The sequence below is a fragment of the Echiichthys vipera genome, assembly GCF_963691815.1.
Source record: "Echiichthys vipera genome assembly, chromosome: 15".
Taxonomy (NCBI): domain Eukaryota; kingdom Metazoa; phylum Chordata; class Actinopteri; order Perciformes; family Trachinidae; genus Echiichthys; species Echiichthys vipera.
In genome coordinates this window covers 16,145,779-16,167,107 of record NC_139840.1, presented here as the reverse complement: position 1 = coordinate 16,167,107, position 21,329 = coordinate 16,145,779, and the positions used below count along the sequence as shown (strand labels likewise).

The 21,329-nt window shown below is 43.5% G+C and overlaps 1 protein-coding gene across 1 annotated transcript in view; it reads right to left on the bottom strand.

The window, feature by feature from the left end:
- LOC310957681 (ephrin type-B receptor 1-B) overlaps window positions 1-19,701 on the bottom strand; it is a 154,129-nt gene extending 134,428 nt beyond the window's left edge. Inside the window, exon 1 of the mRNA XM_083928366.1 lies at window positions 19,579-19,701. Within this exon, the coding sequence (XP_083784492.1) occupies window positions 19,579-19,639 (61 nt within the window). The 5' untranslated portion in view covers window positions 19,640-19,701. The remainder of the gene's footprint in view (window positions 1-19,578) is intronic.
- Between the last annotated feature and the right edge of the window lie 1,628 nt (window positions 19,702-21,329).

Below are 21,329 nucleotides of genomic sequence, written 5' to 3'. Positions count from 1 at the left end.
CGACAAGACGCACAAATCAATGCGTGTGACGTGTTACGGCGTGTTGGCGTATGGACAGCAAGAAGTATTGGCCGAGGCCCTGGCAGTGTGAGTACAAACGGGGCTGGGGCGCGGGGGGAGAGGGAGGGGGGACAAGTACCCTAAAACCCGGGTCGCGGTGCGGAAGGACAGTGTGAGTACGCCCTTAATCACTGCCCGATTATTTTTCCCCACTACCACATCACACCATTTAATTCTCTACTGTGTTGCTGTATGAGCCTGGAACCACAGCAATGTGATGGCTAACAGCAGGGGAACGTGTTGAGGGTTTAGTAAATGTTTAACATGCAGAACTGGCCCAGACGGGCACTCGGCCAACAAGCTTGTTTTATTTGCAATAATGGCTTCCCTTATAACAAAATATCTGTTGGCAGAGGCAGGTGATGTCTGTGTGGGGAAATTTATATATGTCAAACATAAGCGGCCATAACTTGTGACTAGAGATACTTTATCCGCTCATCATAGATCTTTTATTATGTGTGTGTGTCTCTGTGAGTGATTGTTTTTTGATACTGTGCTACCCCTCACAATACATCTTCTGTAATGGCTGGGTGACTGAGCAGGCCCCCTTCTAGATGGTTGGGGTGGTGTAAATCAGAGTTGATTTGGCTTCCTGCCACAGATATGTCAGCTCACCCTGTCCAATGAGGATCGAACAAATAGCATTCTACGTCACTCACATTACACTCCAAAGATCTTTTCCCTGAGGGCTACAGTATCCCTCGCCCCCCCCCCCACCCCCACCCCACGTCCGGCCTATGGATTTGCTGCAATACAATGTCATCTCTTCCTTTGGCCCCTCAAATCGACCTGTCAGAGTATTTCCTGTGGATCAAAAAGCCCAGATGGCTACAGTCAGCGGGTGTTAAAGGGAAAGTCACCAGTACAAAGACTGGAATGGAATCAGATGACATGGAATATACTGGGTTCAAAATCTCATTGTGGTGCAAGAATAGATAGAGGGTAGGGATCGAGATAGGGATAGATCTGCATTCATTCATATTATGTGCAGCTCAAATAAACGTGGCAGGATATGGGGAGGTAAACACGAGGAACAGAGTGTGACACCGAGAACCCCCCCCCCGCCCCCAACCCCATTATCGTTCCTACTGTTCTCAAGTCGCAGTTGTTTTTTGAGAGAGAAGCTGAGCACTGGTCCCATTTTGTGTGTGTCTGTGCATGTACCCGTCCTGCCATGTCTGCTTGCCATGTGTAATTTCTCCAGTTACCATGACGGAGTAGCAAACTGTACGTGTGCAATGACAGAGTGGTGTGTTCTCTTCCTGCCTCTGCATTAGGACAAGCAGATTGATGCTGCAGCAGTGAGCTCTATTTCGCTAGCATGTCAGGTCACTAGCTGCACTCAGTGCCTCAGGAGAGAGCAAAAGAAGAACACTGTCCCCCCTTTGTCTATATCCTCGTCTGACTTGTTCTCATATTCTTCCTATGACCACAGGCTTTCCCTTCTCCTCAAGATAACAAGTTTTACGAAGTGCCACCCGTCTTCAACATTTGACCGCCTGCAGACACAGACTGTTTCCTCTGGTGTCTAACTTCTGCTCCTGGAGATAGAACACAGGATGGCTGAGCAGCTGAAGTCAACAGGATACGGTGCAGCTCAGTAAAACACGAGAGACTGCAAGGGCGCTTTACATCGAGCTCCAAGGTAAGCACTTGAGACCAAGTCACTGTATAAAATCATTAGCATCATTGATATTGCCACCGCAACATCCATTCGATTTAGAGAGATCTCATATCAAAAGCAACTTTGTTGTCAGAGGATATTTGAACATCAAAAGAATCAAACACTGTCATATGGTAAATGCAAATGAACTAACATGCACACACACACACACACACACACACACACACAAACATCTGTGATCAGCATTCGTCAGATGGATCTTCTTGAATTGACATGAAAATCCAACTAGCAAACAACAATAAAGGCAAGATTATTTAGGCACACAGACCAACAGACAGCAAAAGAGAGATCAAAAGGTCAACAGAGATTGGGATATAAACACATTTTTCACTTCCAATGCTGCACCGGCTCAGTTTTATCATTTACTTCTAAGGGCAAGGCAGCACATCTGAGAACATGAATGTAGTTTGAGCAGCAGTCTGAGTGAGAGGGATATTAGAGAGAGTGGAAGGAGAAGAAGCTCAGAATAATGGGGAGGGGAGGAAAAATGAGAGAGGCAGACAGGGGAACTCATTAACTTCTTTTTAATAAAGCCCAAGTCACATGGGGACTCTTTCATTCCTTGATCTATCTAGTCACACACACACACACACACAAAAAGGCACACAATACACTCTGGTGCAACATTGATCACCTCAAGATTACCACACAGATAGTAATCATACCCATGTCTCTAAAACCATTTGACTCACATTAAAAATCACTAACCTATAAAACTCCATTAGTGAAAGGATGTCCCTGACAAACCTTAGTGACTCTAAAGTTACTGCAGATCATACACTGCTGCCAAAAACCTCTCCTTTTTTTTTTTACTGTGAAAAAAAATGACTGAAGTGCTGACAGTGAAGCTAAATGTAAATATTTTGTAGGCTCAATGCAACTCAATACCATAAAGAAACTAGATATCTTAAAGCAACAGCACACACGTTTCGAGGAAATCTGCAAAAAAGAAGGAGAGGCAAACATTTTTCATCACTTTTCTATTTCTAAATCATCTCCAAAGACTAAAAAGGAAAAAGCATTTTCATGATAAACATTGAAACTGGCGCTGAGCCCAGTTCCAGATTCTCTTTTGTCATTATCGTTTGTGGGATAAGTTCGCTCTGACTCTGAGGCATAGGAACAGGGATAGAATGGTTGGGTACTATAGGGAAGGAAAGAAGGGATTGTAGCATTACAGCTTCTTCTATATCTGAATATCCATGCCTTCCCCACAGGCCAGACAGCAAGGCTAATTTCAGAAGTGCCGGCCCTGTCAGCTGCCATTAGCCTGCGCACTCACAGACACACAAACACACAAGTGGGCACTTTTATCCAAAAACACACAGCGCACACTCACTACACAAATCTTATTCCAGAAATGTGGGAAAGACTGTCAGAAGTCATCACCTGCAAGTACAAAATCAACCAACATGTTACACAACCTGCCGCTCTAATAGATGGAGGCAGGGAGATAGAGAGAGAGTTTAAATTATTGATTAATGCTGAATAACAATGCACCAAAATAAAACAGAAAATAAATTGTGTCTACGGACCCCATTAATTCAGGCAGCATGTGGAGCACACCCCTTTGCCATGTGAAGATGTGATAATCACATGAGTTAGTGTTTAGGTGTTTCAAGAGAGCTTCTATAAATTATGTGATCACAACAATCTTGCCACACTGTTTAAGATATGTCAAATTAAAGCATTAGAGGTTTACTCAAAATATTGGGAGAAAAGTGGGGTGGGATTGCCTTCACACGGGTCTCACAGACTGTTCCCCTATACGTGAAATACCGGCATTTTGTTACAGGTACATGCACTAAGATGCATGTGCAGCAGGCCCGAGAAACTCAGATACGGGGAACGTGATTTCATTCTCAGCATCAGGATGCCTTTGTGCCACTATATCTTTGCATAGAAACTACTTTTGCTGTTATATTAATGTTCTGAATGTCAAGTACAGCTCTTTAAATATGGGTGGCGGTCCGTGTCAGACTGACATACAATTATTTTTTTGAGCATTTTATGCTTTTACTTGGAAATCTACAGTAGACAGATGACAGAAAATGAGAGCAGAGAGAGAGAGATAGGGAAATACATATAACAAAGGTCCCCAGCAAGAAACCAAGGACTATGCATTTCATTGAATTTTAAACCTCTAGCTCACCTAGGGCACCAAGTCCATCAATCCATACATAGGTACATAGATAGACTTTATTGTCCATTTCTAAGACTATATGAACTCTTAATCAGCCATCTGTAGATGTGTCTCACTGAGCTACGGCCACTGTGTTGAACTGAAGACCAGAGACTTTGCCACATTTCTCTCACGATTTCAAAGTAATGTTTAGTTGTATAGGACAGCTTATGATTACACAGTGTACAGGGCCTTTAGTCTGGGACATTGCCAACATGCAATTTGTTGTGTTTACAGATCGGCTCCGATATTGACTAATTAGCTGTCCAGTCATTTCTTTTTTATTAAGATCCTCCACAGCAATACAGCTACAGCGATCTAGTCATGATTGAAACACAGCTATCTCAACATTATACCAACAACCCCAAAGTAAGCTGAAAGCAGAGCTACATACTACTGTAGGCTACTGTATATTGTTGCAGTTTGCACAATAAAATGTTTACATGCTGCAATTGTTTCATGCATTCCTACCAGCAAAACTTAAAAGCCTAAAGAAAGCCTTCAGTAAATACACAACATGAATTTTTTTAATATTCTATGTACTCCTGACAGTAGAATAAGCCACTATAAACCTGTATAAAGGCCCAGTCATGCAAAGAAAAAAGATACTGTGAAATAATGTGAAACGGTCAGAATCTTATACACCCAGCAATAACACTCACTGTCTCTATCACGCCACCATAGATAAATGCAAGCAAATGTGCAAATACGCAGACATGCAAATCCCAGTGAGAGAGAGAGATGAGGGGTATTTTTCCTTACTGTTCTCGTCCTCAAATGATTACATCCAGGTGTTCTGTTATCAAGAGGGTTTTCAAAGCAGGGACTTGCAATACAGTCTCCAGGGGCGAGTGTATCATATCAGAGACTCACATTCTCCATCCGCCTCAATGGGATGCCGACCATTTTGTGTAACATCAGTCCTTCACTACAGAGATCAAAGAGACCTTTAAACTGTGATCAAATAATTCTAACAAACATGATGCACTGGCTTTCTCCTAAGGAATCCTTATGCCAGCAGTCATGCAATACAGTTACTCAGTAATTGTGTGGAGGAATTCATTTTCCCAAGATACTGTATGACATTCCTCAAGCAGATTTCCATCTCATCGCCACCGTATGCATGATCGCTCATTCACTCATATGATACAACTTAGGGGGATGGCACTGAAATGCATTAGCATTTTAGAAGACATTAGCATACCCATAGGGAACTGTGGTAACATTGATTACAAGTAACCGCATGCATTTAGATGCTGCTCTGCCTCTGATCACACACAATATGCCATCACTACACCCAGCCCTTCCCCCCCTTACACACACACACACACACACACACACACACACACACACACATACACACACACACACACACACACACACACACACACACACACACACACACACACACACACACACACACACACACACACACCTTGTCTCCGTAAAGCAGTCGCGCCCCCTGCTGCGAAGCAGGTGCCGGGATATGATTCTTCCTCCCTCCATGCATGCTGGCACACATGCATGCACATAGACAGACACAAGCACATGCACACACATAGACATGCATGTCTTCCAAGACAGAGCTGTGAAGCAGAGGTGACATGTCTCTGGTTCGATGCCATCCTCAGCAAATGTAGTGCTAATTGACCCCCCATTGTTAGAGAGCAGTGTGCCTCCAACATGCGGTCCATATGGATCCCAAGATGAGAGAGTCATCTGTTGCCCACTAGAGAATCATGGGAAGAGAGAACAACTAAGTGGTGGTCACTATGACAACTCACAATGAAAATATATAATTTGTCAACTCTTTTGTTTATCAAGCTTCAGCGCATGAACTCAGATTTGGCAGCTGGGCACAGATACATGTGGAAGCTGGTGTTGTTAGTATGCCAGCTGATTAGGTTGATGAAAAATTTGAGTATGACCTCTCTAATGAGCTTTTCATCTGATTGACGGGCCAGGCAAGGCTCCAATTCACACATCTCGCATGACACAGAATGATGTGCACATAGGTCAACATGTCGGACACACACCACACAGACACAGAAATATGCCACACACACACTGCTCCACTGATTGTTAGAAAAAGACTATTTGCTTCCATAAATCCCTCCAGTGACTTCCAGAATATTCCCCTATTATGTTGGCCCTAGCAGGGCTATTTCCTCCCCCAGTTAGCCTGTCATCAGGGGCATTGTACTGTATTGTTTGGGAGCGAGCCTAAATGGGGCCCTTTCAGGGATATTTTCAGGTACTTTCATGGAAGAATGGAGAGGATATTCATATCACATTTCAGTTTCTCTATCACTGAGCAAACACAGTTTTGGGCAACACACAGACACACCTGCATTGACAAACGCAAACACACACCGGCACTTCCTTTACTGACCCAAACGAACAAGTCAAGTGCATTCCAGCTCCCAGCAATTTCCTCCATCTTCTCCCAATAGACAGGATCCCATTACAAGCGCCTGGCTGTTATCTCTCACAAAGCCAGCAGCAAACATTGTAATACACATTGCAAAGGGAATGTCCAACCATTTTCCAAAAGACATCTACAAAGCAAAAAACATGACCGAGATGTATTTATTGAACTTCGAACATTAGGATTGGCAACCAGCTCCAAAATTGCTCTCCCAAAAAACTTGATAAACCTACTCTACTAAAGAGGGCAAACTGATCAGTCCGGATTTCTTAAAGGAACTGGCATACTGCAGCAAAGCCCCTAAAGCTCATTTAATTGCACTCTCACTGATCCATCTTGTGATTATTGGCAATTATCTGTTAATTAGCAATGTGCTGATGTCACCACGATGTGAAAGGCAAACCAATCAGGGGCTGTTAGTGGTGAAATGGTTGTCCATATTAATGACCCGATCAACTGTCCGGCTTGCACAGGGAACCTGTGTGTGTGTGTGTGTGTGTGTGTGTGTGTGTGTGTGTGTGTGTGTGTGTGTGTGTGTGTGTGTGTGTGTGTGTGTGTGTGTGTGTGTGTGTGTGTGTGTGTGTGTGTGTGTGTGTGTGTGTGTGTGTGTGTGTGTGCGTATGGTCCTGTAACTAATCTCCAGTGTGACTGCAGCAATCACTGCATAGCAAGCCTGTCAACACTGCTTCATGTCTACACTGCTCAGTAGTTTCGGGGGCCGCTAAATAGGATACATATTCCACTCAAAACGACCTTGACTGAAACATACTTAACCCCTCCCATCCCATCACCCTAGTGATTTGCCCCATTTCCCATTCATTCGAGTCATATTAAATCTGGAAAGAATGTCATATCTAAATTTTGATAATTGCTCTATCTGTGTTTAGGGAGGTGGGTGTAAATCCAAATTTTACATTTTACATTTCTTTACATCTAAAAAGCATTTAACCATGAACTAAAATCATGTTCTGTTACTTGAACAATAAATGTCCAGGCAGTGATATACTTTCAGTTTGTTTTTGCAGTTATACTTGCTCACTTTGGGACATTGTTCTACATGGGACCAACCCGTTATTTGTCTGTTAAATGTTTACAAAAACACAAAGTGACACAAAAGAGATGACAAATAATCCTTGTATCCACCAAACGAAACCAATCCATCAGACACACTCTCGCCTCTCAAATAAACACAGGACGCTCACGACATCTGTCAATCCCTACCCATGCTGTGATCCATGATATGATCGCAACACTCATACGTCCTGGACGATTCACAATCCATCTTCAAAGCCAAGGCAACAGAGGGGTAGAGAGAGAGAGATAGAAAGAGAGAGAGAGAGAGAGAGAGAGAGAGAGAGAGAGAGAGAGAGAGAGAGAGAGAGAGAGAGAGAGAGAGAAAGAAAGAGAGAGAGGCTTCATGTTTGCTTCTTGTCTTTTCTGCTTTTTCAGAAACACTATGACCATCCATCATGCTTTTCTCCTTTAGAAGCTGCCACATGATGTTTATCAAAGGAGGTAGATTTTCAAAGAGTTACCTGAGCAGCAAAATGATTGAGAACATGTGCAGAAATGCAAGTCACTCTCCAGGCTTTCTCTATGTTTTCTACTGTCAATATTTAGCACATTGAAAGTGTCTTCTTTCAGCCAATCACTGCCAGGTGCCTAAAAGCCCTTTTAAGCAAGCTGAGTGATTTTTTTTTGTACATGTTTGCACTCACACACATACACACTCACAGACTCAAAAAGTGACCTTGTCAGGAGTTATAACCATCAGATGAAGAGAACGTTACACATGTCTCTCTGTTTCACCGTAGGTTGGGTAAGTCCACATATTTTTGTGTTTGTGTTTTGGGATTGTTCGCGAAGTAAAAGCACATTTTAGACTGAGAACATGCATTTTTTTCAAACCTTAAAAGTAGCATTAACATGGCTGGCACCGGGTGGGCTGTTGTAGATTTTAATGGAGCCCCTTTATTCACTTATAAGCTAAGACTTAACAATTTCTCAATAAATTTGATGGTAAAAACCAAGGAAAGAAAAGAAGACCTAAGGATAAATACAAGCGTGAGTTTACAAATCACAGTGGCCTAGCAAACTCACGCACAGCTTTCAAAAATATACAAAAACAGAGATACTGCTCCATCATTGCACTAACGTGTTTAGTATTGTGTGAAGAAGGGAAGACTAAATCCTTGGCAAAGAGAGACATAGATAGTACAAAAACCAGGGAGACTGTCACACAACAACAAATCTCTGCATGACTCTGCATGGGCAGGTTCTTTTGTCGGTATAGCTGTTTTGTGATTGGTATAACACAGTCAGTATTGACATTAACACAGGTTGGAACATGATACAGCTATTTGAAATGGTTGAGAGGAACAGCGTATTGTTCTTCATTCAAAGTATGTTAATACTGAAATTATGGGAGGACATAGTGCCCTCTCGCATAAAAGTGATAAAGCATATCTATGTTAGAGATCGGTCATGTTTAGAGAGTGTGGTAATCATACTGTTCTTATTTAAACATATTTAGATTTACCATGTATGTATATGTACCGTATATGTATAAGTATATGTATATATACATGAATATATATGAGCAGCATAAGGCAAACACGTGAGGCCCCATCGCAGATTGATCCCTGCTGTCTGTCAGCAGCCGCTCCCGAGCCCTTTACAAGCTGACTGACAGCAGAAATTTACTGAGCCAAAATAGTTTTCATGTTGGCTCCATGGGAAGAAATCAACAGTGTTTAACTAATTCATTGACTTTATTTCCCCGCCCAGTGCAGCGGGTGAGGGGAAGCCTGTGACACAGACACACACAGACTGAGCTGATCAATCAATGCAGATATGGTGAATATGTTCAACCACATATAAAGTGGGAAAAAACACGGATGTGGCTGGATATATTAAATAACACGGAAAGTGTATCTATATAAATTTTAACTGGCACTTTAACATCTCACCTAGAACTTTAAATGTTAACAAGTTCCCAATTTGTGACAGTCCCAGGTGTTAACACAACACTGGAGAGGCAGCATCAGTGGTCGAATGGAGGATTTAATGGTCATTAAATTACACACTTTAGCCATGCCTTGCTAGGGCTCCACCATGTTTTGATTAAATCCTTAATCAACAATGTGTGACGGACATATTTGCATTGGACATGACGGTCAGAGTCAGTTTTGCTGTCAGGGTGACCAGCTAAACACTTTCAAAAAAGTATTTATTCTATATTTAAAGGAGCTGTACTCAACACCCTGCAGCTAACAATTATTTACTACTGTGAAGATAAAGTGGAGTAATGGTGTTCTAAGCCGAAAATAAAGTCACACTTCCTCTGTGTGTGTTGTAATCCGAGTTTCTCCGTTTGCTTGTTTTGATAGCTGGTCCAGATACGTGAGCACGTGAGAGCCTTGCCTTATCATCAGTATCATCAGTATCAGATGTCAAAGGCCGTCCCAAAAAGTTGATATTTGACGAAGTTGGGGAACAGTCGCTAACAACCATGTGAAAGCAACTTTTACTTCTGTATTTTGAGTATAGCACCTTTAATGTAATTGTTACATTAAGTAATTCTCACATCACACATACGCTTGCAGAGTGGGATACAAGTTGAGAGTCTAATGCTGTGCTCACACTACGAGTGATAAAGCAACCAACTAAAAGTCATTTTCAATAGAACCTGGTCACAAGAAGCCACAAACTGACTCCCAACACTTGTGGCTGTGTGTTATGCATGATGAGCTACAAATGAAAGTTGAGCTGGTATAAACATTAACTGATGATTCAACACCAATTTTTACATTTTGAGCTTTTGTCACTTGCAGTGTGAACACAGCATAAGGTCAGAGATTCTAAGAGAACAATAGAACCAGGCACCCATTATCTATTCGTTCATTTGCGATACATACATACATACTCATACATACATTCATACATATATACATCTTTCTTTCAAGTTAAGCCTTTAGAGTTATTTAATATTCGCTAAATTAGAATCTGAAATAGAAACCAAGGCTGTGCTGGTGTGCATTTAGATAGATAATGTAAGTTACAAGTGGACAGCATTGGATATTATGCATTATAATAATATAATATATGCCAAGGCTGTATCTTTTGCCATTTTCTGAATTTCCTCTCAAACTGATGTGAGACAGTTGCGAAGGCAGCCAGGAAAACCCGCTGAACAATTACATACAACTTGGCTTAGTGGGAACGTTTGTCATCTTGACATATCATCAGCTGAGTGCAGCAGCATGGCCATAGTGGAAAATGTGCACATCTGAACGAGCACATCTGTTCATTTACGTCCACACATTCCTGTTTACTTTATCAAAAAAAAAAAGGTTGCATGTGATATGTGTGTACAGTACTGTATATTCCAGAAGTTCACTTCCCAAGTTCTCAGAAATGGGCTGACTCCGCCCAGACATCAGTGTCAATCTGATGAGTGGGTGTCTAACAGTGTGTGAAGCTCACATCAAAGGCATGCTGCTTTAAATGCCCAGCCTTGGGAGAAAGCTGAGAGGGGAAAGACTTCATAGGAATAAGGGATGAGGAGGGAGGGAACAATTGAAAAGGGGCTTGAATTTTATACTGTTCAGCGAGCCCCATTACAGAACAAATTTAGGTTAGGAGAGTATGACTGAGTACGCTATGCTCACTAGTAGAATGAAGAAATCCTTTGTAGATTTAGCAGCAACCTTAACCAACAAGCTCACACTAACAGCAAATATGCACACTGCCGTGAATCACTGCTGCAGTCAATCTTCTCCACAATATATATATATATTTTTTTTTTTTTTAAAGTCAAATCACACTCCCAACAGACATCCGATGACTCACAAAGATACACGCAGACATACACACTCTAAAGGGCTGGTTGTGCTTAAGGGTGAGCAGACAGAGGCACCAGCCTCCTCATTAGCACAAATAAGATCTTAGGCCTATCCTTCTCCCCCTCTATGTCTCTTTGTCCCTCTTTGCCTTTTGCACAAATTAGTCTTCATCCTTGTCCTCTAACTAGCCTCTAACATAGAGTAGCACATACAGAAGGATGAATACTACACCCTCTCTGTGTTGGGAATTTCTTTTTGACTTAATTATGCATCTGCTGAAAGTACATGCACAATAATACTGGGCAATATTTATCACCTAAGGATGTTTGGCTGTGACTGTGACCTCAGGTTGCATTACATTGAATTGAGTGCCCTTGGCCCTTACTAATAATTATTCATGAAGGGGAGGCTGAGGTCAACAGGCCAACATGGGCTGGGATCAGTTTGTCATGACTGCAATAAATATGCAAACTTGGGAGAATATATTCAGTGATATTGAATATTAGATAACATATTCTGATACACGCATTCTTGACAGACAATACCAGGCTCAATTTGTTTCCACTCATATACTGCCCAAAAATGCAGATCATAACTTGAAAGTAAAAAAAAACCTTCAACCTTTTCTCTTTTAGGGAAACACCTCCTTCACCTTGTCAGTTTTCTACTTGTACTCTAGCCAGCCAGTTAGACCTCTGTTGGTGGATCGAGATGCTGTCCACTCATCTCCCATTACCCTCTATGCTTCAAATCAATAGTTAATTACCTCCAAAAAGCTCTCTTCTTATCGAGCTAGTAAAGTGGACAGCACAGGACAGGCAGAAACCCGCCTGGCAGAGGGATTCAGTTCTATGCAGGGTGAAAACTGCCCTCCCACTACTGCTACTTATTGGGCAATCAGTGTCCCTCTCAGAAACTGACATTCCATTTTGCACTGCGCCGGTACTTCATTTCCCTCCACCACACAATTTTCATTTCTCATGCTAACGTAGACTTGCGAAGTGAGACAAAGATTCATGCACAATTTCTCTCTCTCTGCCCCTCTCTTGCTATGAAGCCAATGCTTAATAAGATATTACGTTTATAGTGAGTAGAAGGGCAGGGGAACGTTGAAATATGTCCACATGTCCTGAACCTGGGAGAAGCACTGGCACTTACTCATTAATAATAGGACAGGCCCCAGGTCCAAGCCCTTGGCTCGGCGTCTCTACTCATTTCCTTTCCACACTTCAAAGCTAGGGGTGTATGTGTGTGTGTCTGTGTATGTGTGTGTGTGTGTGTTGGGGCTCTTACACATTCACATCTGTTCTGTTCTGTGCTGTGCTGTGCTGTGTGTGTGTGTGTGTGTGTGTGTGTGTGTGTGTGTGTGTGTGTGTGTGTGTGTGTGTGTGTGTGTGTGTGTGTGTGTGTGTGTGTGTGTGTGTGTGTGTGTGTGTTCGTGTTCGTCAGACCCTGTATGAGAAACCGCCTGTGGAGGACCAGCATTTATTTAATCAGAAATGGAGCAGCTTCCACAACCATCCATAATTTCAACCCTATTAACGTTCTGCCTTTAATTCCTCTGAGCACTGGAGATGCAGCATCCTCTGGGCTGCTGATTCACTTTTAATGCAAAAAGTACCACAAAGGTGGGTTTTTTTCCTGTACAGTAGCAACTTCATATATTGGACTTTTAGACTTGAGAAGCAAGGGATTTGTTGTATAAACACAGTGCTATGCAGAGAGTCTTGTGTGTGCACAGTGCGCTAAATTGATATTCTTATCAGCTTGATTATAGACTTTGTAAGGTTTCCCACGCAATGAAAGCCACAATCAGAACAACACTGCACCACTCTACCTGCTGACTCCTTAGTCAGCCTTTGCCCTGCGGCCTTCCTGCTTGCAGCCCTTAAGCCTGAGCCGCAGGGCTTAAAAGTCAAATTAAATCATTCTGTGCCTGACTCAAAAACAGATCTCATTATAACAATCATAAATGAAGCTCTTTGTTCTTACAAGCCTACAAACCAAACAGTCTCTTAACCCTCTTCCTGTTCCTGCCAATGCTGCGTATATTACGTCTTCAGAAGTGCAGGATCATATTTCACTTTTCTCCCCTTTTAGTAAACCCTATAATTCTTCATAAATGCATCTGTTTTCAACTAAAAAAAAGTGTGGGCAAAAGAGGCAGGTGAGGGAGGGAGGAAAGGAGAAAAGAGGGAGTGAAGCCGGTAGAGACAACCAATTATTCCCAGTCAGAAGAGAGGAGGTGGGAAAGGGGAGGTTGTAGCTTGCAACTATCTCAGATTTAATAAAAATGTATTGGAAAAAAAGAACAATCTAGAAGGCAAGAAAAAATGGCCAGGAAGTCGATTCAACAACAGGCCTTTGTGGATCTGGACCGGCCGGGGCTGATTTAGGGAGGCCTGGGGTGGGACAGGGGTTAAAGGGGCCATGTGATGGAAGAGAAATGGGGCTGTAAGCATAAAGGCCCCCAGGAGCCAGGCTGCATGCACACTGGGAAATAAAGACTCGATAATCAATGTTTTCTCTTCTCGCCTCTCAACTCAACGAATATCGAAAGGCTCCTCTTTCCTGATGACTGAACAACTGCCACCCAATCTTTAGGACAGGTGATAATGGAGAGGAAAAGCCTGAGAGACAGAACAAGAATGAGAAAAATAAAAACATTTCACACCGTCCTTGAATGTTGGGAAAGCTGGGTCACTGCTCTCAATCAATTACTAGTATTGCCATTTTCAACAAGGTGTAGCTTGGAGGGGTATCTCTAAGGTTGTGCACTTGTGCACAAACATCATGCCTTGAGGAGTATCCCTGCGAGTGTGTATGTCTGTGGTTGTTTGCATCTCTGCCATTTGAGCGAACTGGCTATACCAGGAAACAGATGACTCACGCAGTTTGAGGTTGAACTGTGTCACGAGCGTTACCGCTTTCGCTCCTGTGTTCTAATGTGTTTCATATGTTGCTGATGCAGTGGGTCTGCTTATCCTCGTGATTGTACAGATAAGGCCTTAGCCCTCGTCCCACAGTCAGCCACCTGCACTGATAAGGACCGAGCACCAAGCAAGACGGGCGGAACCTTACACAGCCGATAGCATCTCCTCTGCAAATCTCTGGACAGAGGAATGTGCAGAAGACACAGGAGGACAACACAGTTAAGATTGAGAACATGAAATATCCGCTAAAGGAGAGAAGGAAAACAAGACCCGTATCGGGAATGGAATGGAACAGGACACACAAATACGCTCACACAGTATAACTCTCCTCTCTCTCTCGCCACTCTCCCTTGATACAGCTTGATCTCACACTGAGACGTACACAAAAATGTGCACATGCATACCAGCCCCCAACCTGCATCCACCATCTGGCCCTCCCAAGGCTCAGATGTCTCTGGGGTAAGGTGAGCTGTGAGGGGTACTGTGTGTGTGTGTGTGTGTGTGTGTGTGTGTGTGTGTGTGTGTGTGTGTGTGTGTGTGTGTGTGTGTGTGTGTGTGTGTGTGTGTGTGTGTGTGTGTGTGTGTGTGTGTGTGTGTGTGTGTGTGTGTTTGTGTGTGTTAGAGAGAGAGAGAGACAGAGAAAACGAGAGATTGAGGCAATTATATTATCCAAGAGAAAACACACTCTACAGTATACTGCAATATGTGAAAAACCATATTGGAAAAAAAAAAACTCTGCACAGACCACAGATTCTTACCACATTGTCTGCATGCAACCACAATACTTTCACACATAGAGGCAATACAACACAATTACAGCACTGCAGGTACATGAGCTGCAGGCGGAGGTTTTCACTAGGGGTCGTCATAGCCGACTAGGCCGCGTAAGCGCACCTTAACACCGAGTAGTCTTTTCACTGTGGACAAAATAAAGCCTCCATTATGGGATGAGGCCATGTCTGCTGCCCCTGCCAGCCATAATGGCTTTAGCACTCTACTGACGACACAGGCCCCGAACATACAATACACACACACCGCAGTATAAAGGGAGTGGAAAATTGAATTCTACTTCAGGTGGTCCCAGGTCAGCAGCAGCGTCCGTGGCAAAAATACACTTGTACACTCCTGTGAGCACTCATACACACCATCCTTCATGTCTTTTCAGTCCTACCACCTCAACCCGTGGGCATATGTTGAGTTTTATATTTCCATTCTTCTCTTTTCCAACCGTTTGAAATGAGAGAGCGACAGAAAGGAGCAATCTTGCATTCACAACCATTAGGGACTCAACAGGACTCTTTTCACAGGCTGCCTCCTCTGCACAGCTGGTGAGCTCACATCATTGAGGAGTAGAGAATTAGTATATAACAATAATATCACTATGAGTTTAGTTCAGCCTGGCCAGGTACATGTTAGACCAATCTGAGAACCTGCAGTGTGTTAAATGATGATGTGGCTTGCCCCTCAAGAAAAAAACGATACCTTTTTAACCAGATGTAAAAGATTGTTTGCCTTAGACGAATGAAATGATGATGAAATGTGACACTTTTCTAAATTTAAAATGCATCCAATAAGCCCACAGAGTGGTCCGTTAATCCAGGTACATGACGGGTACAATGTTAATGTCTGAGTGAAGCAGAGAACTGTTAATAATCTACCATGCACCCTCGTTGAACTGGCAGTTATCTCATGCAAATGCCTCTTGATCCTCCCCAAACCACAACAAACGCAGCACAATGGTGGACCGGCAAAGCTGTGTTATCAATACAATTAGAACAACAAATGATGTCATATTCATATTTATTTTATTTCTGACTTTCACCAAAGTGGGGCCAGAGCGGTGGGTTAGCTATAAGGCAGTGAGAGTTAGAGTTAGTTAGGGCGCACTCACACTGTCCTTACGCACCGCGCCCCGGGCTTTAGGGTACTTGTCCCCACTCCCTCTCCCCCCGCGCCCCAGGCCCGTTTGTACTCACACTGCCTGGGCCTCGCGCAAATGCTTCTTGCTGCCCATACGTCATCACACCGTAACACGTCACACGCATTGATTGACGTCATCGCGATGCGTCGCTTTGTTTACGAATCTTTCAATAGACCTCAGAGTCAGAACCGTCGTAGGCCTCATGCTCGTACAGGTGCACACGCTCGTGCTCGTACATGTGCAAACGCGCTCTACAAAAGCCCACCTCTCTCAGACGGGCTGTGGACGGCCCGCTGGCCGCAGTTATGCGCGGAGCGGGTGCACTCACACTGGTCCAACGCACTAGGCTTTAGCCGAAAAACCGGTTTTGGCCCGGTGCGGAAGGACAGTGTGAATGCGCCCTTAGTGTCTTGCTCAAGGCCACTTCAGCAGGGCAGTTGCTTGTTGAGACGGGGGCAGGAACTTGCCTCTCACACTCTGTCCACACTGTTCTCTAACCTTTCTAATCAATATGCCACTCTTACTCTAATGCTTCTGATGAATGTATATGAACAGTGTGTGGTTCTGACCTCCATAACTAATATCCGATGTTTAAGCGATCATTGATAGTGTTTATTCAGGAAGCTACAATATTCTCCGTTACATCCACTTGGCTCCTGAGGATGAGGCATTACCAAAGCATAATACAGGTACTTAACAAAGCATCCTCAAGGACTGGTTACAGCACATTACTTATGTTCTCTTATCACACTTATACTGAATGCTGCTGCTGTTTTACCCCAGTGTAGCATGGCACACATATCTTTGTCAGATAACTGAGAGCCTGGTGTTCATTTACTTCCACAGCCTTGTTCAAATGCAGAACGCTCATTTGTAAAACACACATACTGTATCTTTTACTCAAATTCGCTGACCTCCCTTCATCACTCTCTCATCTTTTTATCTCCCTCAGTCCCCCTCTATCTTTCAACTGCTGTTTCATCACCCTTCCCTCCATCCCTCTTACTACCTCCACCACCCAGTTCCAGGCCGTTAAATGAGCGGGCTTATCTAAGTCTAATTGGTTTAAGGGCAAACAGAAATAAGCGATGGCGCTGTAAGTAGGGGAGAATTACTGCTGCTGCTGGCAAGAACCATCCGCACACCACGCAGAGAGAGAGAGAGAGAGAGAGAGAGAGAGAGAGAGAGAGAGAGAGCAGAAGAGGAGAGAAGGGAGACAAGAGAGGAATCGGGGAGATTAGTGAAAAGAATTATGGAAGACAGAGAGGGATAGAGATATGGGGGGGGTTATAAGAAAGTAGGCAGAGAGAAGATGATGGGAGAAATGGAGAGAGAAGACAAATGAGGGTGAAAAAGAGCACTGCACATGCTTCTATTTCTAATGGCATGCAAATCCCCAATTCCCTTTCCTCTCTGTTAGCTCTTTGCTTTAGTTTTGACTGCCCCTTCAATAACTTGTCAGTAGATTCATTTCTGTTTGCAGATATGGTGCCTTCATGTGTTTAGGATTTTGTTCCAGCGTGTGTGTGTGTGTGTGTGTGTGTGTGTGTGTGTGTGTGTGTGTGTGTGTGTGTGTGTGTGGTGTGTGTGTGTGTGTGTGTGTGTGTGTGTGTGTGTGTTGGGTAGCTGTGCCTCGAGTGTGAATCCAACAAATTCAAAGTTCTATAATCAACCGTACATCAAACTGTTGTAGTCCTCCGTCGCACCTCATGTAGACACAAACGCACACTAATCGTTGAATACTCAAGCTTCAACTCTAATTTTTCTCAGTTGCCTCCAATCCATCCGTTCATCTCACAGTTAGTCAATGATTTGTATTGTGTAAACTGGGAGTGTATGCATGTGTAGGGAGGTAAAATAATTACTTTGATTCATTGGAAGTACTCCATATGTCCATCCTTGCACACGTGAAACACAAAGATCTCTGACATTTTGTGATTATTGGCTGACTTGGATTTGTAATCAGATTAAGGGTGACAGCAGAGGCAGGGATCATGTTGTGAATGGGTCCACTCTTTCTCTCACACACACACCCGAACACACACAATGGCAGAGCAACAGATTGCAGTTCAGATCAGTGAAAATTTTAACCTGCCCATGGGACAACCTCCTTTCAATTAGCGACCCAAAACACAGAAATCACTTTCATCCTTGTTACCGAGGTAACTCAGTGGCCATCTCCCTGCCCATCTGTTTCTTTCTGATCCCATCTTTTAGAGGAGAAAGCCCCCACCCTGCTTTCCTCGCAGGGAAATATCACTCCTCCGTAACATCCTCCACTCATCTCTCTGTATTACCATTTTTTGCCGTCATTTCACACTGGGTAAACATTTGAACCTCAAAATATCCGTCTTCACAGAGGTAACAATTTGGCCCTGGGCTTGCTGAAATCTGATGAGCACAAACAAGAAAACCACCGCTGAATTACAGAGCACAGAGGGAGCTGGGCGCAGTCCAGGATTAGAGTTGTAAATGATTAAAGAAAAAAGCTGCATGGGAGAAAACTCATTTTATTTGTGCTTCTAATTTACTTATTTTTTATTCTGGAATTGGATAGAGAGAGCCATGTGAAGCTGATGTCTTCCTGTGTATGTTTTATTGGAGAGGATGAGCTACTGTACAATAAAATAAGGGGAGAAACTAGATATCCATGATGCTGCTGGGATATTCATCCATCAGCCAATGCCTGAGCCTACAGCCCTGTGTTCAGTCCCCAGAGTCCCACAGCGGAAATGAAAAACATGTTTAACCGAGGAGATATCAGCTATGAGTGGCACTAACGCTTGTCCAGATGAGTGTGTATGAGAGAAATAAGGAAATAAGAGGAGATGCAGAAAGACAAAGAGAAAGAAGGGAATGGAGATAGACGGAGAGAGAAAATCACAGGGACAGTGTGAGAAAAGGTAGATGCAGCTGAGTGTTTTGTTGTTTTTAATAGAGTGGTTCATTTCCAGAAGTAAAAAACAACATATATTTACGCCTGCATAAAATCCAGGTTACGGGGCGACATCCAATCAGTGCAATCCCCAATCTAGAGAGTTTGTCTCAGCAATTCAAAATGCCACAGCATGATGCTCAGGGGCTTGTGGTAATAGTGTTTCATATGTACAATTTAATGAAAAAACGTGACAGGAATCCCTGGAGGTTTAATAGGCACTTACAATGTAGCCTTCGTTTCCTACTGAGACAAACTAATTGCTCATGGGATAATGAGAGTCTAATAACACAATTTAGTAGACTCCTTCAGTTCTAAAGAGAGAGGAAAGATATTTTAGGGCACAAATAGACGAATATAAACTATCGCATGCGATTAAACACATTCAAAGTCTCGTTTTAGAGAGCGGAGCAGGACGACTGCCGCTCCGAAATAAGAGGGGCAATCTGCTGCGATCCACGTGTATGACATCCCTGTATCCCCACACTGAGCTGTGCCCGACAGAAAACGTCGCGAGCATCCCCCAAGACAGCGCGTCTTGGACAAGGAGCATTTCCATATCTACAAGTATAATACCAAGAATTTATTTACCTTCCATCGCAGAGGACCTGATGACCAGCACGCATAAAAGCGCAAACAAATCCACGGTCATGGCAGAAGGGTTAGTCTCCACAGCTCCGTCCCCAAATAACCAAGACGCACGGCGCGCGTCAAAAGAATCCCTTCAGTTGTCAGAGCGGTACTCCAGTAGATAGCCTGTGCTGTGAGTCACATTTCAAGCCGTAGTAAACAATGTATGACAACCAGCAGCCGGGAAAGAGCGGTGTGTTTTGGGGATGAGGGGTGCGAGGAGCAGGGGGGAGGAAGAGGAGGAGGTGGGGGGAGACCCGAGATTGCCTGCTCCCAGCCTCACTAGAGCGTCGGGGCCAATCACCGACTCGGTGCTGAAACTCACTAACCAATCACCAGCTCGACGCTCCACCCACCTCGCATTGTCAAAACACAAAACTTTTTCCTTGACCTATTTGAAGCGGCGTCCGCTTCACTGAAGGGAAATAGCGCCACTACTCGGATGACTACAACTACTGCATCTTTATCAGACAGAGCCAAACCTACTCCCACGGTAGACGATCTAAACGGCTGTATAGGCCTATTACATTATATTAGTCTGTCAGGACCTGGTCAGGACCTGGTCACTGATTTAGGACATTACATTTTTCATTATAAAAAATCACAAGTATCTTGCAAAATGTCTAACGAAAAGCCAGTTGAGCTATTTCACACTATTTCCATGACTAAACGGACATTTGTTTGCCAACTAGTACACTGAGTCTGACACCCTCACTCCCCAATTATGCTCACACAAGTGCAAACCTCATTTGCAATGAGAATGTTCCTCTATAGCTTTAGCAAATTCAACTGCACCTCCTAATGATATTAAACAGGCATTGCACATTAGCTCCCTCCCCTTGCCCCTGTCACCCCTTTTGAGTGTGCTTGTGCCGCAACAGATGGTACACACAATGGACTTTTCCCTGCAGGGACACAGGGGACTGAGGTCTGCCTCAGCAGTGAAAGGGGGCAGTTGCCACCCTGTAGGCCAGAACCACACACCTGACTTGGGCTAGATATGTCCCCCCAAATCCCTGGGGCTGAAGAATTGAGATGGGGTTGTTAATCTACAGCCAGAGTATGCTCGATTTTTACCCGGGGCAACTTGATGGCCTAATACTTCAGTGCTGTCCCTTCACAGCACACTGGCCCAGATATTTTTTTTTACCTGCTTTACTTTTAATGGACTTAATGAATGGGTTGAACATTAGGGTTTTCCAAATAGTATGCAGCTTATAAAATGGAAGCCTATATTTTATTACACCGTTAGTGGATGTTAAAGAGGCCATATTTCACTCTTTTAAACGTTTTAATGTATGTAAAAACTACTCTGCTATGATTTATAGTTTGCTTAACATGGTTTTCCCACATAGAAAGTAGAAAAAACTCAGGGAAAGGGCTGGAAGCACTTCTTCTCTCTACCCCTCATTGAGAAATTCTGGATCTGGCCTTGTGCTCGCAGTTTTGAGGTTGAGACTCTTCGGTGACTACATTGTAGAAAATGTGTAATAGCAACAAGAACCAGAATAGCTAAACATATGAGAGAATCAGCCTTAGGCTTATATGTTTGAGCTTCAAACAGGAGGCAGGGCGGTTGGCTGTCTCACAGAGGCCCACGGAAAGGTGGCCAGACATGGAGCCCAAGCTGCAACTGTAGTTTTCTGCATCCTGGTTAGCCAGACCCAAAGTCAGATGAAGAGTCTGCTGTGCACAAAAGTCAGTGACTAGCA